General features: G+C 57.2%; 2 protein-coding genes across 2 annotated transcripts; both read left to right on the top strand.

Annotated features, from left to right (window-relative positions):
- Positions 1-259: 259 nt before the first annotated feature.
- Positions 260-2,093, top strand: EGR4 (early growth response 4). The gene has a single exon (XM_005239486.3). The coding sequence runs from the start codon at positions 274-276 to the stop codon at positions 1,579-1,581; it is 1,308 nt and encodes a 435-aa protein (XP_005239543.2). The 5' UTR covers positions 260-273; the 3' UTR covers positions 1,582-2,093.
- Positions 2,094-4,924: 2,831 nt separating this feature from the next.
- Positions 4,925-26,189, top strand: FBXO41 (F-box protein 41). The gene is made up of 13 exons (XM_055797999.1): positions 4,925-5,386; positions 7,555-8,483; positions 11,622-11,850; positions 12,203-12,282; positions 12,411-12,721; positions 12,872-13,113; positions 14,322-14,437; positions 14,693-14,845; positions 16,833-16,928; positions 17,933-18,051; positions 18,284-18,442; positions 19,129-19,244; positions 20,277-26,189. Exons 2-13 carry the CDS (start codon positions 7,762-7,764, stop codon positions 20,337-20,339), a joined length of 2,406 nt encoding a protein of 801 aa, XP_055653974.1. The 5' UTR covers positions 4,925-5,386; positions 7,555-7,761; the 3' UTR covers positions 20,340-26,189.
- The last annotated feature ends 373 nt before the right edge of the window (positions 26,190-26,562 follow it).

Here is a 26,562-nt window from a genome sequence, read left to right as displayed (position 1 = left end):
CTCTGCCCCCAGCCTGCTCCCAGCCCGTGGCTGTGGGTCCAACAGTCCCCCGTAGCCGAGGGAGAGGGTCCTGCCGGGAAAGGGAGGTGAAGCCCAGGGCTCCCTCTGCGGTCCCGGGGACACGGCTAGGATGGGGACTTCGCAGTGACGCAACATCAGCCTCCCGCTGTTCCCCTGTATCCCGCCCCCCCCACCCCCCAACAAGCCCTGCATCCCTTCATCCCTCTAACCACTGTCCCCTCTGTGTCCCCAGGTGAGCTGCTGGACACCCCGATGAGCGAGGGGGCAGTGGATTACCCCCTCCTGGGCAGCCAGCCCTCCCCTTCGCTCAGCTACACCGGCAGCTTCTTCATCAAGGCAGTGCCAGAGCATCCCCAGGACCAGGAATCCCTCTTCAACCTGATGTCAGGGATCCTGGGCATCTCCCCCTTCACCTCCTCTGAGGGCCACCAAAGGCACCTGGATGCTCTTTACCCCTGTCCCGAGGTGGCTCAGAGCCAGCTGGACCTTTACACTGCCTGCCAGCCTGAAATGAACGGATCCACCCAAACACCCTTCCCGGAGCAGGGCTACAGCAGCTTCCCCACGGCAGAGGGTACTCCACCCCTCCAGGCACAACCCACCTTAGGAAACACCTCGCAGTGCTTCTTCCAGCCCAAGCTCCTGGACAACAAGCAGGACATCAAGCTGCCCTCTGGTTCCCCACCCCTGGACAAGTTTAAAGCCTCCTGCACCCAGTGGGAGCCCATCACCCAGCATCAGGCCTACTTGCCCGCTGGCTACCATTCTCCTGAAGCCTTCCTGGCTGGGGAGAGTGGCCAGGGGCTGTTCCACCCGCTGGGTTCCAAGATGGAGAGCGTCTTGTCCATCAGCTGCCAGTCAGAGCTCGGCAGCCTGGCAGAGGATGCTGCCTGCTTTGGCACCCATCTGGGCTTTGGCTGCGAGCCAGAAAACTTCCCGGCCCATGGGGACTTTGCCGACACCAAGATCCACAACCTCCCTCCTCCATTAATGCCGGAGTTCAATGCTTCCATGGCCCAGCCCGAAGTCCTGCCGGGTCTGATGAGCTCTGCCGAGATCCTCCATCCTCACCCCTCACCCTCTGTCCCCACCACGGACTTTTTGGGTCACGCCACCTCTTCCTCCATCCCTCCCCTGCTGCCCACCAACCCTCCTGCCTTGGCTGAGCCCAAGAAGAAGACTCGCCGGACCAAGTGCTCTTCCAAATGCTTCTGCCCGAAACCCCATGAGAAGGCTTTCGCCTGCCCAGTGGAGAACTGTATCCGGAGCTTCGCCCGCTCGGATGAGCTCAACAGGCACCTCCGCATCCACACGGGCCACAAACCCTTCCAGTGCCGCATCTGCCTGAGGAACTTCAGCCGCAGCGACCACCTCACCACCCACATCCGCACCCACACTGGTGAGAAGCCCTTCTCCTGTGACACCTGCGGCCGCCGCTTTGCCAGGAGCGATGAGAAGAAACGCCACAGCAAGGTCCACCTGAAGCAGAAAGCCCGGACAGAGGAGAAGCTCAAAGGTTTGGGGTTCTTCTCAGTGGGTCTCTCCTTCGGGACACTGTGAAGCCACTGAACATTGGGAGACAGTGTTTCCCAAGGTCCCCTGAGCATCTCACGGGAGAGTCGGGGTGGGAATATCATTCTTCTGGGGTGGCCCCTGAGAAGATGATGACAGATCAGGCCATGCCGGGGAGGAGAGGGCCACACGGGAAGCAGAGGTGATGCTGTGGTGCTGGACCGCTCGCTGTGGAGGTGGGATGTGGCAGCTCTGGCCGCCTGGAGCCATCTCCAAACTGCAGGGACTGAGTCATTTTTATAGCTCCTGTTCCAAGGAGGGGAAAGAAAAAAACATGTACAGAAAGAAATCACCACTGAGGTGGGGTTTTTATATACCCAAACCCATGGACATCCTGCGTTTGTAGCAAGCTGACTGTGATTTCCCCTGCCAGCACTTTACACGATGCTCCCGACTGGTTATTTACCAGCCGGCACAGTCGGGGGCTGCGGCTGCACCGGTCCTTTCTCCCGAAGGAGAGAGATGCTGCCAGGCTTTGGCAGCTGGTGTGTAACGGTCCCTTTGGAAAGGTGATGTCATTATTATTATTATGATTATTATGATGATGATGATGATTATGATTATTATTATTATTATTATTTTCCTGTTTGTAAAAAGAAAAAGCCTCTATCGGGAATATTAGAAAATTGTGTCTATTTTTCTAATTAAAAATTTGAGCTTATCTAAGACCATGCTGGGGTTGCTCTCTGCCTTTCAATCCCGTGTAGCAGCCAACACCAGGAGTATTTCTGTTTGTGTTTTTGACCTCTAGCTGCCACGGATGGGGAAAAAGGTGCTTAAATAATGAGCAGGGAGAGAAAAATCAATCAGTGCAGCAAGGGGGTTGGCGATCCTCCTCCTGAGCATCCCCAAATCCCCAGGATGGGTGGCTCATTCTGGGAGAAGGGTCTTGTCCTGGGACAGAGCAGGGAAGGGACACCTTCTACAAAAAGATGGATATTGCTCTGGGTTTATTCCAATGAGGCCAAGCCCTGGAAGGATCTGCCCTACTTGGATCCAGAGCTGTGGGGCCCACTGTGGGGACCCTGAAACTTAGCCCAGAGCCCCCACCCTCGGCTCCTGGTCCCCCATGGGGTGCAGATGCCTGGCATGCCCTCGGGCAAGCTTCACCCACAAGAAATGGGGTGAATTACAGCCCTGCTCCTCATTTTCAACCTGGCACATGCCCAGGGCGGGAGATCCAGGCACCATGAGGCAGAGGCAGCCAGGCAGGATACAGCCCCCTGCGAAGCCGAGGGGGGTTGTTTGCTTCCCTCCCTTTTGGTGATTTGAATGGTTGAGAAATGCCACTTCCCTTCTCCTGGGAACAACCAGTGGCCAGACGGCTCTGGAGAAGATGTTGCAGCCTAGAAGGTGCCACCAATAGCAGAGCCTCCCTCCTCTGGTGGTTAAAAATCAGTTAAAACCATACAACCCCAAAATCTCATCCTTCTGATAGGAGATGCTTGCTCGGATGGGGCTCACTGATCTTTGGTTTTAATTAATCAGGAGGAGAAGGTGCCTGTGGGAACAAGGGAGCTGGGCAGTGGGGATGGGCTGTCATATCCCTGGCTCAGGTCTCGGCAGCTGTCATCGATGCTTGGGCATTTTGGGGATGATCGGCCTTTTCTTGCAGAGGGAGAAACTGAGGCAGGAAAGGGGCACGGTTGCAAGTCTGCTCTCTCTGACAGATTTTTCCCCCTCCACCTTGGAGAGCCTTGGAGAGAGGCGATATGTCCCCCAACCATGTTATGGAGGAAAGGGAGGGTCTCCCTACCTCACCCCCTCATGTCCGCCAGCCCTTTGCTGGCATGTGGACTGAAGCATCCCAGGGCTAAACCCCAGTTATACCACTATCCCGGGAAAATCTACTGCCCCACACCGAGCTTGCTATGGGGTGGGAGGACCGTGTGGAGTTGGGTGGAAAGCTGGGCAGGGGACACTGGGTCCCCAAGGGCTGCTAGCAGAGATGGGATGAGGGAAGGAGCCAGAAGGAAACCTGTTGAGAGTGAAATCCTAAATGACTCCTTGGACCTGTTCCTAAGAGCTCAAACCTCTGATGGTACCCAAGGGTGCTCGTGTCCCTCAGGTGAGCACCCAGCAGCCCCAAGCACTGCTGGCCCCAGCAGCTGAACTATCCCATGTGTGTGGGAGCCAGATCCTGAGCAAGGACCACTCTGTGGGATGCAGATGACCCCAAGCACCAGAAAAAAACCCCACAGCTTTTCCAGGGGGACACCCCAGATATCATTAACAAGGAGCTCAGCACCCGTGTTTCCTTTGGAAAGAGCCATCTTTTGGGCACCTTTCAGTGGGACGTCAGCTCTCACCGGGCAGTAAACAGCCCTGCTTTCCCCTGCGCCGCTGGCCATGCATGATGCATGAGATCTTTATTAATACCCCTCTGAAAGTGCATCTATTATTGATGCTGAGCCTGAAAGCTCTGCGGAGACACCCGGGCTCGAGCCTTCACCCTCTGCTCCCCGGGCCACCACTGCCAAGCGAAGAGAGCACCTACCACAGCAGCTGGGTGCAGCTGCTTCTGGGGTGGGATGGGACTGAGCACGTTTATAGGAGGGGAGGATCAGTGGCACCCCAAACCCCAGGGCTACACTGGGGTGGGGACTTCTCCCAGGCCAGCAGCATCCTGGGCCAAATGCTGCCATCTGCCCCCATGTCCCCATCAGAGACAAGAAAACATGTCAGTGCTGGATGGCTTTGACACTGGGGACTGAGCTGAGGGGCTCGGGGACCACATCAGGGCCAAGGCAGGGACCAAGCCAGGGTGCTCGAAGACTGGATCAGGACCCAGCCAGCACCAAGCCAAGGTACTCAGGGACCAGAACAGGATCAAGCCAGGGTGTTCAGGGATCAGATCAGGACTAAGCCAGGGACCAAACCAGGATTAATCGGGACCCAATCAGGACCAAGCCAGGGTGCTCAGGGAATGTCTCAGGACCAAGCCTGGGTCCTTGCAACCGTGGGTCTAGCCCAGTATGGGGAAGGATAGCGCAGGTGCCCAGGCTCAGCCACATACCCCATGCCAGCTGCTCTCCTGGCAGGGATGCTCTGGGATGATCCCAGCCAGGAGCCTGCCAGGGCCAGGGACTGCGCAGGGTGGGCTCGGAGGGCAGGGGGGCTGCAGGATGAGGCCGGCGGGCTGCCGCATGGCAGCAAGGCCCGGCGGAGGACCCGCGGTGTTCGTGGGGAGACAGGCAGAGGGAGCTGTGAAGGAGGAAAGCGGCAGAGAGAAGCAGTCCGGGCTCAGGCTGCAAAGGAGGAGGAGGCGGCTGCTAGCGCTTGCCCTCCCTCTTTCCATCCCTCCATCCCTCCCTCCCTCTCCCCTGCCTTCACCATGCATAGTCCCCCCTGAGCCCTGCAGCGCCCGGGGACCCTCCGTCCCCAGGGTGCCCAGCAGCCTTCACCCTCCCACCGCCCCACCAGGGCCTTCAGCCTCTGCTTCCTTCCTCCTCCTTCTACTCCTACTCCTCCTCCTCCTCCCATAGCCACCACCCTCCCTCCTTCCCCAGGGCCTGGCTGGCATGGAGGTGCTGGCTGCAGGGAGCCGGATGCTTCCCGCGGCTCTTGCCTCCTCCTTGGGCTGCATCCCTCCTGCCCAGCATCCTTCCTCCCCGACAAAGCCCTGAGCCGCTCAGCAGCCGCCTCCTTTGTGCACGGGAGCGAGTGTGCGTGCTCTGTCCCCCCAGCCCGGAGCCCCCCCGGTTCCTTGCCCGGTGGTTTGCCAGTGGGGAAGCCGGAGAGATGCTGCCCTCGCCGGAGGATCCAAACGCGGGAGGTCGGCGGCCAGAAGCAGGTATGGGGAGAAGCGGGATGCTGCGCTGGGGGCGGGGGCTTGTCCCCAGGCTGCTGCTCGCCCAGGGGCTCCGGTGAGCAAAGGGGACGCAGCAGGGACAAAGCCACTGCCAGAAGGTGAGGAGGGACCCGCTGCTCCTTGCGCCAGGTGCTGGGGGGCTAGGTGAACCCCGGCTTTTCATGCCCTCCTCCCACAAGCCCCCTGTGAGTCCTCCCCAGCCACTCTCACCCACCGCGGGGCCCCCACCCCGCTGCAGCCTCAGCCAGGGATGGATGGGGACCAGCAGGCACACGGCACCAGCAACATCTGCCACCCTAGCAGCATCCACCACCGCCACCCCTCTTCTCCATCCCCCCTTCCCTCTTCAAACAGGCAGTGGAGCTGCCTGCTGGTAATTTTTTTTTAATTATTTTTTTTTATTATTTTTTTGGGAGGGGGGAAGGAAAAATGTTAAACAATGCGAAGAAAGGATCCATGATGAATCGCAGGTAGTGGCACTGAAACAGCCCAGGGATGGATTTCACCGGCTGCTGCAGTCTCCCGGCGGCCAGGAGCATTTCCCGGCTCCGGATGCCTGTGGGTTTTATTAGTGTGGCCGCCGTAGTAATGACTCCACTAATAATTTCCTTAAATCCTGGTCATTGCTGGGTGGGTGGGAGGAGAGGAGAGGTTTTGTGGTCAGGGTAGGACCTGCCCAGGATGGGGACTGGGCGATGTGTGTATTCGGACCCGCCTGGGCCAGATCCTGCCTTGGCTTATGGATAAGAAATACAGACTGAGGCTGATCGGGTACCCCAGGAGACATGGGCAGCGATCCAGGCCTGAGGGATCAGCGGCATGATGCTGTGGCCACATCCCTACGGTGGAAAAGCGCTTTCTCATCCCATCGGCAGCAGCCGAAGTTGCCAGCTGTGCTTTGTGTTCACCAGGTTTCATCCAAGCTGGCACCGGTGGTCGCCCAGGTGGGGTTGATGTGCAAGGGTGCATTTTGTAACGACCTCAAAACACCGCCAGGCAGTTCCAGAAATCCTCCCAGTCACACCTGATATATATTTTTTGCATGGATTTCTTGCCTTTACTGATTTTTCCCTAAGAAATGGTTTCCCAAACCTCATGATCTGGTTGTGCCCTCCGAGAGGGATGCTGAGCCATGGGGGATGCTGCCCTGGGGATGAGCGTGGATGGAGGGCTCAGTGCTGGTTTAGTGCTCACCAAGGCTGGCGGTTACGGGGCGCAGGGGGCCTCGGAGGGGTTTAGGGTGGTGGGAAGAGCCCTCTGTGAGGTATTGCAGAGGGATGAGCAAGGGATGCTCCCACCCATGGGTGACCTCAGTGCTTTGGGGTGAAAGCATCGCAGCAACGTACCCTGACGCCTGCTCGTGCCTCACAGGCTGGAGACCATGGTGACCTCCCAGGCTGGATTTTTGCTGGCTTATCCCATTTCACAAGGGTGGGATTCCCAGCCCCCTGTGATGTCATGCGTGATAAAACCAGATCCTCATGGGGACCCTCCCTTGCCTGGCCACGGGACATCATGCATCAGACAGCGTAGGGGTCCCACAGCCCCAGAAGGGGACACTATTGAGACGTAACTCTTGGACATGAATCCTGCTGTGAGGCTGCATGGGCTGATCTAGTAGGAGTGGGTCATCCTTTGCTTGGAGAAGGTGGCTCCCAGCAACCCAGACACTGTGCCTGGGTTGTCCCCTGGAGACCCCTGGCACTGCAGAGGCTCGTTGCCTGGTGGTTGGGTAAGAAAGCACATGGGTCACCCTTCTGTGGCAAGCTCAGGGCACATGGGGAGAGACTGCCCATGGGTTGTCCACCTTCATGATGGCCGTGCTCCCAAATGCTTGTGCACCTTCCCAAGGCGGGGGGACCTTCCCAATGGTTATGGATCTTCCTAAGGGCTGCACACCTTTCCAAGTGTTGTGGATCCTCCCAAGGGCTGTGGAGCTTCCCAAAGGTTGTGGATCCTCCCAATGGTTGTGCACATTCCCATGGACTGTGCAACTTCCTGAGCATTGTGCACCCTCCCAAGGGTCGTGCATCAGTGAGAGGAGCACAGGATGGTAGGATGGAGGCAGAAAGGGGACAAAGAAGAAGGATCAAGGAGGGACTTTTGGGGACCCACTGTCCCTATATCACTAACCCCCCTATCTCTTCCAGTGCCTGGCACCGGCCGATGTTGACATACCCCCCAGAATTGCCGGAGCCCCCACTTCCATCCCAGATCTCTCACCCCGCCATGCCCCAGCGGAGCCACGGCCCCACCTCCCGGGGCTCCCCAACCCATTCTGCCTGCCACCAGTCCATCCATCCCGCGCCATGAGCGGGGCTGTGCGGTTCCCCTGCATTGGGGCACATAGCTGAGGGATGGCCTCGCTGGACCTGCCCTACCGATGTCCGCGGTGTGGGGAGCACAAGCGCTTCCGCAGCCTCTCCTCGCTGCGGGCGCACCTGGAGTACAACCACACCTATGAGACTCTCTACGTCCTCTCCAAGACCAACAGCATCTGCGATGCTGCCGTCTTCCCCCTGGCCACCGATGGGGCCCTTCTGACACCAGCCGCCCGGCGGGACTACTTTGAGAGCACCTCCTTCCAAGGCAAGGACCAACGCTTCTCCTGCGACCTTGTCCCCGCTGAGGAGCTGGAGCCGGCCCCATCCTCCTCCCCCTCACCCCGCTATGTCCACGAGATTGAGATCCCACTGACAGAGATCTTCACCCGGGGAAAAGCCGTGGCACCAGCCCCCACACCGCCAGCCACTATGGACGCGGCCTATGAGGAAGGCTTGGCCCGCCTGAAGATCCGCGCCTTTGAGAAGCTGGAGGTGGACAAGAGGCTGGAGAAGCTGACGGAGGAGGTGGAGCAGAAGATTGCCTCTCAGGTGGGCCGGCTCCAGGTGGAGCTGGACCGCAAGAGCTCAGAGCTGGAGAAGGCTAAGCAGGAAAGCCTGCGGCTCAGCCGGGAGAAGCAGGAGCTAGAGGACCGGGCATCTGAACTGTCCCGCCAGGTGGACGTCAGTGTGGAGATGCTGGCCTCCCTCAAGCAGGACCTGGTGCAGAAGGAGCAGGAGCTCACCCGCAAGCAACAGTGAGTCCTTTGCCCCCTCTCCCAGCTGCAGGGTGGGGGGAAATTGGTCCCTGGTGGTGAGCCCTGATGAGTCCAACACCACCACCAAACCCTCAGATGAAGTGCTAGGGGACAATCCCCTTGGCAATGCCCAATGGCATCATCTTGCATCAGGTTTTGCATCTTCTCCCAGACCTTGTCCCAGAGCCACCAGTGCCCCCCAGGATGTGGTCAAGCTGGGGATGCACATGGCCATCGTGCTGTCCTGCCAAGGGAAGTGGTGGTGACCATGTTCTAGAGCCCATCTCTAGTACCAAAGAGTGTCCCCCCAACACCAGGGCTGGGCTCCACAGCCGCATTGGCCAGCCCTATACAACCTGAGCCATCCCCTCAACCTGTCCATGGTCATAAATATGAGGGAGGCTACCTTGACCATGCCTGATTCCAGATTTTTCTCCCAGAAGGAGGGGGGATAGCCCAAGCAGTATGACCTCCATTTGCTGTTGGGATTGTGGCACTGTCATCTTCATTTTCATCCTATGTTCCCCACTCAACAACCCCTTCCCACCCCAGTGCTACTCCCAAGTTTCCCTCCAGTCAAGCACTGGGACATTTTGCCCATCAGTGTTGCTCAAGCAAACTAGACCTTGATCCTCAGGAGTTTCTTAGCAAAGCTGGAGGTCACCACAGGGTCCAGAAAGTCAGTGAGGAGAGGTTACTGGGGGACAGTCATGGCTGGGCTGAGCTGGGAGCACTGGTGGGACTCCTCAAGGGCTTGTCTTGATCCCCACCATTCTCAGCAAGTTCATTAATGCTTTTGACTCCAAAATGACTGTGGCTCAAAAATGAGGGTCACAGGATTTGCTGGTGGGGGTGATGGTCCTGGGGTGAGGAGTGGGATGATGCTGGAGCTGGGTAAGGGCAACACCTCTTGGTTTGGATGCATGCATATGGGACAGGCAATGGTGAGGATTGCGGGCTGCCATCAGCTGCCTCCTGGGCATCTTGGAGGTGCGTGGTGGCAGGATGAGGGCCCCCAGACTGGAGCAGAGCCTGGAGACATGTAAGACAGGGCAGAGAGGGTGACCATCGGGTCAAACATGTCTTGTTCGGCCGATGGTGGAGCTTGCACACTGCTACCACCTAAGAACATGATTTTACACCCCAAAACTACCTCCTGACCTTTTCCTTAGAGAAACCCTCCTGCTTCTTCACTGTCCCCATCAGTCCTCAAACTCCTCCAGCCAGAGTGACAAAATCACTTGCCAGGTTGAAGACAGAGCAATGAACAGGGATGTGTTTTTCTTAGATGTGGGGAAATCATTGGAAATCATTTTCCTCAGCAAATCCAGTTTCACCCTTCCTCAAGAGCAGGGGTCCTCAAACTACGGCCCGCAGGCCAGATACGGCCCCCAGGGTCCTCCATCCGGCCCCCGGTATTTACAGACACCCCCCCCCCGCCGGGGGTTGGGGGGGGAAACCAAGCAGTCAGAGATGACTGCCTGCCACTGCATCCGCGCGCCGGCCCCCTGGTTAAAAAGTTTGAGGACCCCTGCTCAAGAGCAAAACATTGCCCGAGACATTTTCCAGCCCTGCCAGCCCCACCACCATGAGGCCGTTGTCTCCATGGGGGGGCTTATTTGCTTCTGGGTTCCGTTTGCTTTGCCGGGGGTGTTTTTCCACCCAGTCCATGAAGATGAGAGAGATGCAGATGATAACCACCAGCATCACCTTACACTCACTGTGCCAGCACCCCATTTGCCTTCCAAATCTCCTGGGGCCTCTCGCCAGGAGCCTTCCCAAATCGTTACTGGGGAGCTCCCACTCTCACTCTGCAAATGACAGGTTGGGAGGCAATTAATTGGTAATTAAATGGCAATTAATAATCAGCAATGGGTATTATGTCGCTAAGGGCTGCCCCCTCCCTTTCCCTCATGCTCCTGTGCAGATCGGTGTGGCTGGGTGTGCGCAGTCGGGTGTGCACAGTTGGGTGTGCACATGACAGACATGCAGAGCTGTGTTGTGCATCTGCAGGGGTTCACGGATGCTGATGGAACGTGTGAGAGTGGTTGTGCCTGTGTGTGTGTGCACCATCAACCGTGCAAGTGTGCACGCAACCAACTGTAGGTGTGTCTGGGGGTGTATGCTCATGATGCTGCCGGTACTTGTGTGCCAGTTGTCTCTGGCTATGCGTGTGTGTCAGGGTGAACATCTGCATTTGTGTTTTCATGGTGTTTGTGCATGTAAGGGTGGCTTGTGCATGTGCGTGTGGTGCACTTGGGGGTGCGCACGACAGCTCCGTGTGTGTGTATACCTGGGTGCACACATGTGCGTTCATGTGGCACATTTTCAGGGGTGTGATGGCTACACATGTTTTCGGCACGTGTGTTTGCAGGGGTGCGAAGGCCACATGTGTTTTTGGGATGTGTGTGCCTGCAGGGGTGTGATGGCTGCATGTGCCCATGTTTTTGGGAAGTAGATGAGGTCAGTGGGTGGGTGCGTGCCTGGGTGCACGCGTGTGCAGGGCAAGATGGGGCCGCCTTGGGTCGCTGGCATGGTCCATCCCAAAGCAGGCCACATTTTGGGGATAACATCTCAGTGCCTCAGCAGGGCAAACCCTGCCCATTCACAGGCTTGAAGCTCCCGAGCACCTGCTAATTAATATGTTAACGAAGGAGCCAGGGCCCTGCAGCCACTGGGCTTGACTTGGTATGGGGCTCAGCAGGGTTTAAGGACTTCAGGCTGCCCTTAGGATCTTTAAGTCTGCCCCGAATGAGGCAGGGTACCACTGCCATCCTCCTCCATCATCCCGCTGTACCATCATCATCATCATCCTCCCTCTTCTCCATCATGCTCAGGCATCACTGATGCCAGTCCTGGCAGTGATATACAGCCCAGCAAAGGTGCTGGGGATGTCGTCTCCCCCAAAACAAGGTGCTGACACCCACCCTGCATGTTGGGAGCATCCCTTGGCCACTGCTCTGCCCTGAACTATGCCGAGGAGCCATCTGGGCTGATCATCCCAGATCAGGCTGGTGATGGGAATGGTCTGGATGTGCACAAGCATCCTGGACCCCCAGCTTGCAGAAGGGGATGGAGGTGCTTAACAGGGGTAGGTGGGAAGTGATTGGAGTGTCACCTGCTGGTCCCTCCACGTAGGGAGGTGCTGCAGATCGACCAGTTCCTGAAGGAGACAGCCGCCCGTGAGGCCAACGCCAAGGTCCGCCTCCAACACTTCATCGAGGAGCTGCTGGACCGGGCAGACCGGGCCGAGAAGCAGCTCCAGATCATCAGCAGCAGCTGTGGCACCACCCCAAATGGCAGCTTGGGACGCTGTGGCACGCCGGGGGCCAAGGCTGCCGGCCGACTGGTACCTCCGCGAGCACAGGCACGAGCACCCCAACAGCTTTGGGCATGCACCCATGTGGCATCTCTGATGGTTGCAAAGGGTTCAGCGGGGAGGTGTAGGGCCCCGCATCTTGTTCCTGTGTGGGGAAATGGATAATCCTGGGTGGGGGGATCCCAAAAAGAAGTTGCTTTTTGGTGGGTCTGTGTTTCCATGGCAAGTGTGGGCAAGGCATTGGCATGATGCTGGAGATGCTCTCTGCATCCCACTTGGGTGTGGCCTCACTCCAAAACGCAGCTGGCACTGGGTGGGTTATCGGGGTCACCTTCCCCAGCTGCACAGCCCACATTTTGGGTTTTGCCACGTTGGCTTCTCTTGTTCCATCTCCCCACAGAGAGACCGGCACCCGGGGCCAGGGGTGGCCGTGCATGGTCCTTACGGCGTATCCAACCAGCGCTCCTCCTCCAGCACCGGGTGAGTCCCCTCTCCGTGCTGTCCATTGGGGATTTTAGTGGGATGCTCATTTTTTGGTGGGCAAGGGGCTGATGAGAAGGAGACGCACACCCCGGCAAGCACTGAGGTTGGACATCCTTGTCCCCTAGGGCCTCAAGCCGGGCAAAAGCTGTGTCACAGAGCTCGGGCTGCTATGACAGTGACAGTGCAGAGCCGTGCCCCACCGATGACACTGCCGACGGGCATCCCTACCCAGCGCGGGATGGCACCCGGGGCTCAGGGCTGCGCCGGCAAGCCATCCAAAACTGGCACCGCCGGCCCTACCGCAACAGCACTGAGGGCGAGGAGGGTGACGTCTCCGATGTGGGCTCCCGCACCACCGAGTCGGAGGCCGAGGGCTGGGAGCCGGAGGCACCTGGATCCGCTGGATCCCGACCTGCCGGCAGCTGCCGGCTGACAGGTGAGATGGCACCTGGCTCTTCTGGTGGGGTGGGAGGGTGGGGAGGCTGGGAGGTGGGGGATGGGATGGCTCCTGGGCTCTGCGGGGAGCATTCCTTCCCCTCCTGTCTTCCCCGGCCACCAGTGGCAACTGACAGTGCATGTCCCACAGCCAGGACCGAGGGGGCCGGGGGCAAGGGGGTCCGTCTGGACAGGGGCAGCCCAGGCCACTCCAGCGAGGTGATCAGCCCTGAGATCCTCAAGATGCGGGCGGCTCTTTTCTGCATCTTCACCTACCTGGACACAAAGACCCTGCTGCGGGCGGCTGAGGTGTGCAAGGACTGGAAGTTCGTGGCCCGGCACCCGGCTGTGTGGACACGGGTTCTGTTGGAGAATGCCAGGGTGTCCTCTAAGGTACCGGGGATGGGGGTGGCACCACTAGGGGTGACAGCTTTCTTCCAGAAAGGTGAAAATGCACAAGCATCTCACTTGTGTGGATTGTCATAGAATCATAGAATTGCTTAGGTCAGCAAAGATCTTTAAGATCATTGAGTCCAAGTGTTAACCCAGCACTGCCAAGGCCACCACTGAACCATGTCCCCAAGCACCACAGCCACATGGTTTTTGAACACCCCCAGGGATGATGACACCCCCGTCCCCGGGCAGCCTGTGCCAGCGCCTGCCAGCCCTCTCGGTGCAGAATGTTCCCTCACACCCAATCTCACCCTCCCCTGGCGCAACGTGAGGCCGTTTGCTCTCGTCCTGTCGCTGGTTCCTGGGGAGCAGAGACCGACCCCCCTGGCTACAGCCTCCTGCCAGGCCGTTGCAGAGCCACCGGGTCCCCCCCAGCCCCCTTCTCTCCAGGCTGACCCCCCTGCCCCCCCAGGCTGGTGCCCCAGCCCCTGCCCCAGCCCCTGCCCGGCTCTGGACACGCTCCAGCCCCTCAGTGTCTGTCTGGCCGTGAGGGGCCCAACGCTGAGCCCAGGCCCCGCGGGGCGGCCCCACCAGTGCCCAGGGCAGGGGGACGGGCGCTGCCCCGGCCCTGCCGGCCACACCGTTTCGGACACCGGCCGGGACGCTGCTGGCCTCCTGGGCCACCTGGGCACGCTGGGGGCTCATGCCCAGCCGCTGCCGCCCAGCCCCCCCGGGCTCTGTCCCGCCGGGCAGTTCCCAGCCCCCTGCCCCCAGCCCGCAGCTGCCGGGGGCTGGTGTGACCCAGGGGAGGGCCCGGCACTCGGCCCTGGGGACCCCCACACCACCGGCCCCGGCCCCTCGGCCCGGCCTGCCCGGAGCCTCTGGAATGTCAAGCCATTATGGCCATGGGAACACAGGTGCTCACAGCTGCGGGCACGGGTGGCTGGATGCGTTACACTTCCCATGTGCGTGTTTGTGGGTGTGAGCTCACGTGCACACATTGTCAAGTGCTTTTGTGGTGACACTTGTGATTTTGTTGCACACGCTCCTGTGTGACCTCATATGTGCATTTTCACATATTTATGGGAGGGGAGGTATGCAGAAATGCATATGTGTGTGCACAGATCTGCCCAAAAAGAGCTGAGTATGGGTGGCACGGGGCATGCTGAGGGTGTCCCCCTCAGTGATGGTCACTCCTGTCCCTCCAGTTCCTGGCCATGTTGTCTCAGTGGTGCACCCAGATGCATTCCCTCACCCTCCAAAACCTCAAGCCACGCCAGCGAGGGAAGAAGGAGAGCAAGGAGGACTACATGAAGAGCACGCGGTGAGTCCCCGCATCCCGGGCACCCTCCCACAGCAGGAGCTGCTGGTCCTCAGAGATGACAATGCTCCATGAGCCCCAATGTCCTGTTTCCACTGATGGACATTCATCGCACACCAGCTCCTGCTGTGGATTTTGGGCATCCTGGAGCCACAGATCCCCATGGGACATGTCACCTTCCTGGGGTGACCCCAGGGCAGCCATAAGGGAGTGTGAGCGTGGGTGCCCATGCCTGACCCTGCTTCCATCCCCCGGCAGGGGCTGCCTGGAAGCCGGGCTGGAGTCCCTGCTGAAGGCAACAGGCAGCAACCTGCTCATCCTCCGCATCTCGCACTGCCCCAACGTGCTGACGGACCGCTCGCTCTGGCTTGCCAGCTGCTACTGCCGGGCCCTGCAGGCTGTCACATACCGGTAAGGATGGCCACCAGCATCCCCACCTTGCCCATGGGGACCATGGGGTTCCCTGGCTGGGAGAAGGCTGGGAACATCCATGGGATGTGCTGGAACTCCTCTGATGCCCATCCCCATTCCCTGTCAGAACACAGTCCATCCAGCCAGATGCAAAGGATCCACCTTTCCATGTCCCCAGCCCAAGCAGCAACCCCAGTATCCAGTGTCCCCAGTGCAAGGTGTCCTTGCAGCTCTCATCCTCTACTGGCCTGTTCCCATGCAGATATTTCCCTTCCAGCTCTATTCCCATCGTTCTGATACCGATCTCATCCCAGCTGGAGGTGTGACCAGGGTCTTGATATGGGGACACTGTTTTATGTTAGAGAAGGGTGAAGAAGAGGTGCACCAACACCGGGGCCCAGTGAGGTCCCACGTGACTGTCATGCCCTGATGAAGCTTTCTAATGGGGAGAAGAGACCTCAGGATCCCTCTGCCCTGAGAGGGAGGAACAGCTGTGCCATGGGACCGCTAAGACCCAACTGGGAGACCTAGCTGAAGGTCAAGGACACATGATGGTGTAGGTTCTGGAGGAGGCCACAGGTCCTGGAGGAGATCACTGGCTGCTCCTTGGTTTTGGCCACCTTCTGAAGAGGCTCTGCCTCCTGTGGAGACAGGATTTACCTTTCCTACATACTCAAAGAGGATGATTCTTCCTCTGCTGCACCCTGCAGATGACCGTTTCAGCCTTGGTGGCCATTTCACCTGCATCCCATGGGTGTCCCCATCCAGCCCAGGATGGAGTCCTTCAGGTGGGAAAGCACACCCAGCTGGGTCCTCTGTTGTGGACCAAGTGAGCTTAGGCATGGCTCTGATCTGGGGATCCTACACCATGAGGCAGCCCAATGCTGCTAGGTTTAACCCAAAGACTCCTCCATTGACCCTTCCAAGGGTGTTACAGCAAGCCCAAGCGCTCCTGGTGCGTTGCTAACCTGTGACTCTGACTCATGCTCTAATTAACCCGCCACACTCGCAAGGGGCTCTTGGCAGACTTCTTCAGTGGAGATGTGTGAAACACTGACAGTAACACACATCACTTATTTTTAGGCTTGCCTGAAGTTTTGAAGTAGGTAATTTAGAGTGAGGAAGAACGGCCTCAGTCTTCAGGAGGCAGCCTGGTGCAGTGAAAAGGCCAGGGTCCTCTGTTTGGTCTGGTGGCATCACAACATCTCTTCTCCATTGACTTGGTGCTGGGAGCTGATGGCATTAGCAAAAGCTCCTCTGAACCAGCAGCACAAATGCCAGGTGGGCGGGCAGTGTGACTCGTGACAAACCTCCACCTCCACCATGCCCCTGCATGAATCCAGCAGCATTCCATGAGGACTTACCTCCCAAAACACCAAGGAGGAGCCCACAACAGTGACATGTGGCCAACAGCCACCTACAGTTGTGGTGGCACAATTGCAGAGCTGGTACAAAGGCCATGGAGAAGACGCTGCCCTTGGCTGGAAGTTACCACCCATCAGCTGAAAGGTCCTTACCTGGCATCTTCCCCAGGCTGGGCAGGTGGCAGGTGAAACCAATCCAGTGGGATCTGCAGGGATGTTGTATTTGCTCTGCAAGGGTACACGGCCTGGCAATCTCAGTTCAATCACTTGCCACCTTTGCATCTGGAAGACTTCTGCCTTCACCTCCAACCTCACCTTCAACCACCAACCTCACCTTCAGCCTTGCTTCATCTTCAATCTCACTTTCAACCTCACCTTCTTCCATTTTTCTTGACATTGCACATCCGTAGGCACAACTCCAAATAGAAATGCCTTCAGCCTACCTGCATGGGCTGGTGTTGGGACCGTCTGTTTCATGGACAGGTGGTGGGTTATCAGTAATGACCAGATTTGTCTGCACCCCGAGGTGCAGAGAGATGTAGTGTCATGGAGGCTGCTGACATAGCCCCCGGGGTGGCATCACTGCTGCTGGGGGCCACCACATGTCCTCTGTGTTGTTCCAGGAGCTCTACGGACCCCGTGGGTCATGAAGTCATCTGGGCCCTTGGAGCAGGTTGCAGGGACATCATCTCCCTCCAGGTCGCACCTCTGCATCCGTGGTAAGAATCATGTCAGGATGAGTGTGAGGGGCACCACTGGGCTGGAAAGAAATTGAGTGCCAGATCCAGATTTGCTTGGGGAGTGGGGAGGTCTTTGTGGGATGAGGCTGGTTTGAGAGACCAGGAGCTTAGCCCCATCTCTCCCTGTGAAGGCTGGGAGCTGTTGGGTGTAGGCACGTATGGGCCGAGTGAGGAATGTTTCCAGGGAGGCTGCTAACACCAGAGATGAAAGAGGAGCTGTGATGGGTCTGGTAGGCGACACTGAACATCAAAGGCTTGTCTGAGCTCCTCACTGCTCATACAACAGCAGCCGTGAAGGGCCTGGATGTTTTTAAAAGGATGTTGAGTCGCTGCTTAGGGAGATGACTGCAGATGCTCTTGCTTTGGAAAAGCATTCTGGGGGCGTGAAGGTGCTGGTGGATCTCCGCCCCACAATGTCAGGGTGCTCAGGAGTTCGTGGCTCACAGAGCAGGTCACCTGGCTCCTCACCTCCGTGCCATGGGGCTGCCTCCTGGGCATTTCTTCTTGTCCTGGGATGTTTGTTGCAATGTCATGTCCCTTGTCAGCCTAGATCAAGATGTACAGAGGGGGATGTCTCTTAGGAAGAGAAGATGTCAAGTCCCTGATGACTCGTTTCATCCCTGGGGGAAACACCATATGGCGTGTAGGGTTCTCCACCTGAGCCAGAGGTGCAGGCTCCTGCTGCTGATTTGATCACTGCAAGTAACAGAGTTCAGGGCCTGATTCAGACCTCCAGAGGTGGAGGGTTTGGGGCAGAGGGACTCAGAATGCATGAACGTGCTCTGTCCTGATTGCAGCAGAGCCCAGGGTGGTTGCTCAGATGGAGACACCTGCTCTGAAGACACCTCCTTACAGTGTCATGACCCCCAGGCTGGTGAGGTGGGAAATGTCCCCATCCCACGCCACTTGCAGGAGTGTTCATGGGGTGAGGGGCCAAGCTTTTCTGCCAGCCCTCCCCAGCTCTTTCTTCTTCATCTCCCCAGCCAGCAGCCGACACGTTTCAGCAACCGCTGCCTTCAGATGATCGGCCGGTGCTGGCCGCACCTGCGGGCACTGGGTGTTGGAGGGGCAGGCTGCGGCGTCCAGGGACTGGCATCCTTAGGTAGGCAGCTCTCCTCGGATGGGACAGGGAGAAGGGGACCTTGCTGGAGGCAGGGTATACCCCTAGGAGGTGCCCTATGGGGAGCATCTCAATGGAGAAGCCCCCACCCCAAGGACCATGGGTGCACCCTGCCCCTCCTTGCTGCCACCCATCCCTCCTACCACCCCTTTCCCATCGGCTGTCCTTATCTCTTCCCTGTGGGGCATTGATGGCAGGTGCTCTGTCCTTCCAGCCCGAAACTGCATGCGGCTTCAGGTCCTGGAGCTGGACCATGTGGCAGAGATCAACCAGGAGGTTGCAGCAGAGGTGTGTCGAGAGGGGCTGAAGGGACTGGAGATGCTGGTACTGACATCCACTCCGGTCACCCCCAAAGCCCTGCTGCACTTCAACAGTGAGTAGCAATGCATTCCATCGTCCATTGGCCATAAGGCCACCAAATATTCAGATCCATGAACCAGACCCTGCCTTCCAGCCGCTCCCACAGGAACCCACTGCCAATACTGGAAGGTGCTGGGAGCTCTGTGGTGGAAGGTTTCTAAGAGGGGATCCAACAGCACCCTGCCAAGGATGGGTTAAGAAGAGCTGATCTTGCCTTGGGCCATAGGGAGGATGGAGACACTCCTTCCATGCTCCCCTGCTGTGTAATCGAGGTCTCAATGTCTGTGGCACAGCTGAGTTTGGGGTCACGTCATTTGCCAGGACAGGAGCTCCTGGGGGAAAGAGGTCTGCAGCCAGCTGGAGGGTCTATTTGAAGTGCTGTTCCTGGTGGTCGTGGCACATGGGACTGTGGTTGGACTTGCAGGGAACCCATCCCTCTGGGTAGAAGCCTAAGGGTTTCCCAAGGAAAAGGCAGGACTGCTGATTTGGGATAGGACAATCAGAGATCATCACATAAACCATCATCCTCCCTACAGAGGTCTTGGTCACCAAGAGCAGGCCTCCTCCATCTTCAGGGTGAGGTATCCCCAAATGCCTAAGGCCTTGAGGAGCACTGGGTGGGTGTTAGGCTCCATGCCAGCTGTGGGGAGTCTGCCTGCCCCCAGGTATGGAGAAGCCAGAAGGTATCTCTGCCCCCAGGTGTGTGCCGGAACCTCAAGTCCATCGTCGTGCAGGTAGGCATCGTAGACTATTTCAAGGAACCCCACAGCCCTGAAGCCAAGAAGATGTTTGAAGAAATGGTGAACAAACTCCAGGTATGCCAGTCCCAGAGGTAACCCATGTGTCACCAGCCCCACGTCCCTGTGGAGTTTGGGGAGAAATTCTTGTCCACTGCTGTAGTCCCTCAGTAGAGAATATTTTAGCTCACTAGGGACATCCTGAAGGCTCTCTCCCCTTCAGACACACATGCCCCAGAGGCTAAACCAATATCTAACATGCTGTAATTCCTTCCCATTGCTTTAACCAGGACTTTCTTCCCTGTGGGTCTGTTCTCCAGGGACAGAAAAGGGCTGTTGCCTCCCTCACAGGGCAACTTACTTGCTGAACTCTGTGAAGTGACTTAAAGTCCACCCATGAAAGCAGAAATAGGGTTAATTTTAGTTAAAGCTGAGTTGCAGACGTTGCTTGGCTTGCGGTGCTCATCAGGGCTTGGGCAGTCCTTGATCTGTTCCCGGTCTCCAAGGCAGATGTCTCCATCTGCGTCCAAGGGGAGAAATAGATGTCTCCATTTCACTTTATCCTACTTTTAACTTCATCCTGCAGCAGGTTGGGCTCCCATCGGGTTGTAAGGTGAAACTCTGATGAGATGCAGAGCAGGACGTGGGGATGGAGACCCACCAGTGCAGTCAGATGGGGTCAGTGAGATTCCTGCTCCACCACCAAGACCTAACATGGGAATAACAACAGGCAGCGAGACCCACCCACAACCACCCCAGGCTGGGGGGCACCTTCAGACACAAGCCCTTTTGGAGGGGCTCTCCTTGTGTGGCTGCCCACCACCACGCTGTGCAAATCCCATGTGTTGATGTTGTCTGCCCCAAACTACTACCGTGCCCTGGAAACTGTGGTTTTAACTGAACAGAAACCAAATCCAGAGCTGACTTCAAGGGCATGGAACTAGGAAGTGTTGAGCCAGTCCTGCAAGGAAGCCAAGGAGGGTTGGGACCAGGGTGGACCCCTTCCCATGGCAGGGATTTGAGATGTTCTCCCCTCTCCCTCACCCACCCCATGGGGCAGTGGGACGGCTGGGTCCAACCCACCAACCCCACTCTCTGCTCCTTTTCCAGGCCCTGAGGAAGAGACCCGGCTTCTCCAAGATTTTACACATCAAAGTGGAAGGAGGCTGTTAGACCTTCAGGGAACCACAAAGCACATTCCCTCCTCTGCCCGGTGGAGCCCAAGGCCCCGTGAAACCAAACCCACTGTCCGCTGCTCACCCGCTGCCGGACCTGGAGCATGGAGACACCAGCTCATGCACAAAGAAACCCCAAAACTCTTGCAGGCCTTAGTGACTGGCAGCCAGCGCTTGTCCCCGGTGCCAGCTTGCGGGCGAGAAGGTGCTACTTAAGGAAATTTTTTGGCTGCCCAAAGAGGCAGGGCTACGCTCTTCCCTGGGAGGGAAAATGGCTTCAACATCCCCCCACCCCCACTGTGGCTGCTTATTGCCAAGGATCCTTGTTTGGGGAATGTCTTTTTCTTCAAACATTGTTTCTGGGGGAGTAGGGGTTGGCCTTTTGATGGCATGGGAGCTGAGGATGGCTCAGCCCATCCCCATGGGCTTCATGCAGACCCCTGGGCTTGGCGCCGCTGTGTCACAGCTGGACCATCCCATCCTCTCCGTGGGATGTTGGAGGTGGGAAGGGGACATTCCTCCAGAGGAAACAGCGCCTAGCATTCTGGCACGGTTTCGGCTCATTTTCATTTCATTTGTTGAACAGAGGGACACCTAAACCTGGGTAAATACTGCCCAGAAACCAGCAGCCACGACAGCACAAGCCTGGATGGCAGAGCTGCATCTCGGGGGCTGTAAGAGCCAGAGGACACCAGGAGAGTTGATCGCTCTTCCAGACGTCTCCAGCCTCACCTCCTCTCCACCCAAACCTTCCTGCCAAGGCAATAAACCATCTCCAAAATCCTCATCCACCAGGAAACATGGGTCATGCTTCTGTCTCCACCACCATCCCTCAGAGCAAGTTGCCCCATGTGGAGAGAGCGACTGGCATGGGACACCTACATTTGCCATCTCATCGCCTTCTTGAGCAACTTGGAGAAACCCTGGCCAAAATGTCCTGAAATCCAAAGCTGCTGGTGAAAGCACCAACCCAGCTGCCCTGGTAGAACCCTTATCTATGGCCACGGCTGGTTTTTAATTCTGCTTTTTTCTTCTGTCTGTCTTCTGCCTGCAAGGACATCATAGCCCCTAAAACACCCTTCTTTTTCCAAAGGAAAAGGCCTTTGAAAGGCATCCAGCAGGGTCAGGCATCTCCATTCTCCACCCTGGGGAGAAGGTGCCAGGAGGTGCCCACACCATGGGGGACACCCATCACAGACAGCACTGCCAGCAGCAGGGACACACCAGCCTTAACGGCAGCCCCCTGCCACCTCCAGCCCCACCTAGGCGTGCTTGGACCCAATGTGCTGAGCTGAGAGGAGCCAACTGGGAAAAGCAGATCTAGGCAGTTTGTCCTCTTCTCTGGACCTTCGTCAGAGGTTTTGGTGCATGTTGGCCAGCACAGCCATGAGGAGACAGCCCTTCCCATGGCATCTCCCCTTCCTTCAGCCCTTCCGGGGGTTGATGGGCTGCCATGGAGCATCCCCCCTGGAGAGAGAAGGCCACAGACCCATCCTGGTGCCATCTTCCTCACCTACGACACGAGAGCTGCAGACCTCAGCCGATGGCTCCCAGCATGCCAGCAGCCCGTGGGGACCCTGACAGAAAATAAAATTGATTCCAAATCACTGAAGCTGGCGGTGGGCCAGAGGCAGCTCCTGGGTCTCCAGCCCCAGAAAGCACCTCAGGAGACCATTTCATCCACCCCTCATCCCGTCTGTGCTGTCTCCTCTGAAACACGGTAGGGTTTTTTGGCCATAACCCCTGGGCTGAAGCACCTCCGTTCCCCCACTGACTGCAGCTTTCCAGGAGGAGGCTGCTCCCTGTATGCACAAAATGTGGGACCCCCAAAAAAAAAAAGCCTGTGAGAAACTACCACGTCTCACCATGCCCCCATGGGCAGCACTGGATGAGCTCTCTGGCACCAGGGGTGAGCTCGCTGCCATGCCCACCACGGGTTTACCTCCGCCACGGGGAGGCTGGGACACATGTAATCCAGGGGCAAGAGGAGCAAGGGATGCCCCAACCAGCAAAAAAACCCCACCCAGCAAAGCCACAACCCACTGGGGACCACCCAGCCCCATCCCATGAGCGTGGTCCCAGCAGATATGTCACCATTCCAAACAGTGCAGAGACTTGCAAAATTCCTTTAAAAAAAAAAAAAAAAAGAAGGAAAAAAAAAAGTAAGTATTTATTTCTATAAAGAAGGAGAGAAAAAAAAGATTTTAAAGGAAAATTATATACTCAGCATGTTTATACACTCTATGCTTAAAGACTATTGTGTTGGAGAGTCATGTCTGAAGACTGAAGGTGGCTGCTCCAGATTTGCTGCATGTGCCTGGCCCCTCACCCAGCTCTTCCGGGTCATGGGGACGGTGAGGATGAGGTGATGGAAAGCAGGGGGAGATGCTGAGGACTCATGGAGAAACCTTCTGTGCTCGCCTTTGAGGCCGGAGTGGCTGCTGGTGCTGTCGGCATGGAGCATGGGTGGGTCTGTGACATCCCCTTCCTCCCACCGCCGTGAGGGTTTCGTAAGTCATGACAGGACAACCTCACCTGAATTTGGTGCTTTGGGATGTCACCGAGACCAGACCAAACCATCTGCCTCCCCTTGGGGCATTCCCAAGAAGTCCAATTTCTGGCTTAGCAAAGCCACGTTTTTACAAAAATCCTGTGATGACACAAGACCTTGAGCAGGTTCGAGGATTAGAAGATGGAAAGTGAGGGGGGTTTCCCCATTTTTCCTGGGTTTGGATGAGTTCCTTTCTCCTGCTCCTCCTCTTCCTCCTCCTCAGCTGGGGATGATGGTGGCTGGCACTGTGGCACAGGCTTGGTGGTAACGAGAGCCCTGCGTCTCCCTGGCTCTCCCGGTGGCTCCTAATTGGCCAGGTTGTTCATGGCAACAAGCTCATTAACGGCTCCGTATCCCTTCCACTGCGAAGTCATATTGATGGTTTCCCTGCTGCTTTCCCTCCCCATCCCGCTGGCACATGGCCCCGTTGGCTTCCCCACAAACCCCCATCACGCACCCCCATCCCTACGGGATGCTCAGGCCATAGGATTCACCACATCGGCCGTGGGGTTTCAACCCGATTTCCTCTGATAATGGAGATGTGCAGAAATACCAAAGCCCCTGGGAACGCCTTGAAATCACACAATGTATTTGGGTGCTGGTAGGGAAGGGACTGCTGCAGCATGAGCTCAACCCCATACTAGACCCTAGAGAAGCCCCAGAGGGGCTCTGCGATGACAATCCTCAGCAAAAGCCAGGGCACAGCCACCTGACCCAGGGTCAGCATCAGCGGCAAGCTTTTACTCAGAGGTCATGGTGGTGGCCAGATCTGGCAGGGGCTGGATGGATAGTGCTGCCAGTTCCTGCCACAGCTGGCTCCCACAGGACCAGTTTTGGGGAGATTTATTCCTTTTCTAGGGGATTTGCCCAAAATTTCCCCATGGCCAGCGCTCACGGCATTCCCCTTCACTTGAATTTGGCTGCTGGTCAGGGATCTGAAGAGGAACACCACCAGCAAAACCCGCTCGGGGGCCAAATTTATCCCAAATCCCTGATTTTCTGTTTCATTATGTATTGGATTTTGCTCGACATCCATCGCTCTGAGCCCCCAGGAGCTGGGGATGCTCCGGGGACCAGCTGCCTCCTCCTGCTTTCATCCCCACGCCCCCAGTCTGGGGGGGGGTCAAGGGGTGTAAGGGCCTGAGGCAAATGGGAACCCCAGGCTGGTGCTGTCCAAGGAGGTTTTTTAAACCTCTTTATCAAGCAAAGGCAAGAAAAACATACACCACCTCTTGCCGGGGTGTCGTGGCCCCAGCTGCCACCCAAGGCACAGTCATGGCTGGGTCTTGGACAGCTCGTTTGAATCCTCCAAAAGGCTCTGAATTTGGTAAAAACAGAACAAAAACCAGAAAAAGGAAAAGTGTTGATAAAGGCTCTTGAAGCAGTTGACAAACGTTTTCTCTCAGCATCTAGAGGAGCCCCCACCGCAGGAGAGAGCGCATCGCTTCAGCCTCTCATTTTGGGTTAAAAATCAGCAGGTTGGGGTGGAGCAAAAGTATTTGGGAATCGGTGCCAAAAAAAAACCAAAAAAAATACAAACCCAAACCAGGGAGCGGGTTGATTTCAGCAGCTGGAGGCAGTGTGCTGTGACCAAAGCACCGCGGGGTGTTGTTGCGAGGTGAGCAGTGGCGAAGCACCACCTTCCCCATCGGGGGAGGCAAAATAATCCCCGCAGTGGTTGCAAGCGCCCCTCCTGCCCCGAGGAAAAGCCGCTGCACGTCCTTCCCCAGTGTGCAGCAGCAAGAAGAGGAGGGAAAACTGCCCGAAAGCAGGAAAAATTTTCTAATCCAGCCTCGGGATTGAGCTCTGTGGAGTCGGGGTGGGGAGGAAGAATGAAGCAGGTGCGATGGTGCAGGGGGGTGGGATGGCTTTTGGGAAGCGAGCACAGTGATGCACACTTGCTTAGAGATAATCAGAGGATGCACTCCCCATGGGGAGAAAAAAAAAAAAAATATATATATATACAGGAATTGCAATCGTTTCCCTCAAGCGCTTCCCAGCAGTGTTTGCTTGGGTACAAGCTCAGCCCCAGTGGGCGATTTCCAAGGGGCCCTGTACAGCAACCTCCCCCCTCCCAAAAGGTAGCCAGTTTGCCTCCTAAGTTATTTTTTAAAATCTATATAAATTTAGGTCTATTTTAGTCTTTTGCAGCGATGTGCCAGTGTCTGGAAGAACCAAACACCCCTTTCCCCTCCCCCTCCCCGCCCCAGCCCCACAGTCCCTTGATGCTAAAGCAGGTCCTCAACGCTCCACCTGCCGGAGGAGGACGCTGCCCTGGAGGAGGGGGAAGCAGCGGGGTGGGGGTGCAGCCCGAGCTGGGGGTCAGGGGGAGGCTCCGGGTGCTTTTGTCGGCAGCAGGGTCCAACGGTGGCCGGGGAGAGCGGGCGAGGCAGGAGCTGCTGCCCATCGGCCGTGGGAGACTGTGTTTTTAGCACTTTGGTTGGTACTATCACCTGTAGACGCACTTTGATGTTGTTGCTTTGAAACTTTGCCGAGTGTAAACAATGTGTATTTAAAGAATTACAAACAAACAAACAAACCCCCAAGGTGTGTAAAGAGCTATTTTATGATTCAGTGTTGAATAAAGACTCTTGAGATTCAGGTGGGGTTTTCACTCTCCCGGGGACCACGCTAAACCCAGGCCAGTGCCGGCCAGCTCCAGCATGAAACCAGTGAGACCAGGTGCTTTTTGGGGCTTACTGGGAGCACCCCTTTCTCCTACCCCCCTCTCCCTGCAGGCAGAGGGGTCTTGGTTGGGGCAGCCCCACAGGGCACTGGGCCAAAGCAGGGGACAGGGACAGCATATAGGGCACAAACATCGCCAGATTAGCTAGGGGGCAAAAAAATCTATTTCTGAATGGTCCTGGGAAGGAAAGGAAAAGAAAAAAGGGGGTGAATTTCTAGTGGAGAGGCCTGGCAGCTGGAGGATTCCCAGTTCCCTGTTTACAACCAAGCAGTTAGGAATCGGTTTTACAGGTTGGAGATTATCAGAGCAAGAGCTGGAAACCAGCTCCCCACCTGGCTGGGGAGGGCAGGGTGGCCCTGGGTGCAGGGAGGTGGGACCTGGCTTCAGGGAAGATGGGGTGGGACACCCAGGAGAGGCAGACTGGACCTTGCTCTATGAAGGAAGAATATTCAAGGGAAATGCAAAGAAAATGTTCTGGAAACCCAGCTGGAGTGCTGGGTCCAGCTCTGGGGCCCCAGCGTAAGGATGTGGAGCTGTTGGAGCGGGGCCAGAGGGGACCACGGGCATGGTCAGAGGCTGGAGCAGCTCTGCTGTGGGGACAGGCTGGGAGAGTTGGGGGGGTTCAGCCTGGAGAAGGGAAGGCTCCAGGGGGACCTTAGAGCAGCCTCCAAGTGCCTAAAGGGGCCTCCAAAAAAGCCGGAGAGGGGCTTTTTACAGGGGTGTGTAGTGGTAGGACAAGGGGGAATGGCTTTACACTGAAAGAGGGGAGACTTAGATCAGATATAAGGGTGAAATTCCTCCCTGTGAGGGTGGCGAGGCGCTGGCACGGGCTGCCCAGAGCAGCTGTGGATGCCCCATCCCTGGCAGCGTCCTGGGACGGGGCTTGGAGCAACCTGGGCTGGTGGGAGGGGTCCCTGCCCGTGGCAGGGGGTGGGACTGGATGATCTTCAAGGTCCCTTCCAACCCAAACCGTGCTGTGATTCT

This window comes from Falco peregrinus, chromosome 2 (genome assembly GCF_023634155.1).
Source record: "Falco peregrinus isolate bFalPer1 chromosome 2, bFalPer1.pri, whole genome shotgun sequence".
NCBI classification, from domain to species: domain Eukaryota; kingdom Metazoa; phylum Chordata; class Aves; order Falconiformes; family Falconidae; genus Falco; species Falco peregrinus.
The sequence above is the reverse complement of the archived record's forward strand: the minus strand, read 5'-3'. Positions and strand labels throughout refer to the sequence as shown.

Bases quoted from the DNA above. Each gene is read 5' to 3' on its own strand.
- EGR4 (XM_005239486.3), top strand. From the start codon at position 274: ATGAGCGAGGGGGCAGTGGATTACCCCCTCCTGGGCAGCCAGCCCTCC.
- FBXO41 (XM_055797999.1), top strand. From the start codon at position 7,762: ATGGCCTCGCTGGACCTGCCCTACCGATGTCCGCGGTGTGGGGAGCAC. The intron at 8,484-11,621 runs GTGAGTCCTTTG...CCCTCCACGTAG, and splicing joins GAGCTCACCCGCAAGCAACA to GGAGGTGCTGCAGATCGACC. The intron at 12,283-12,410 runs GTGAGTCCCCTC...CTTGTCCCCTAG, and splicing joins CGCTCCTCCTCCAGCACCGG to GGCCTCAAGCCGGGCAAAAG.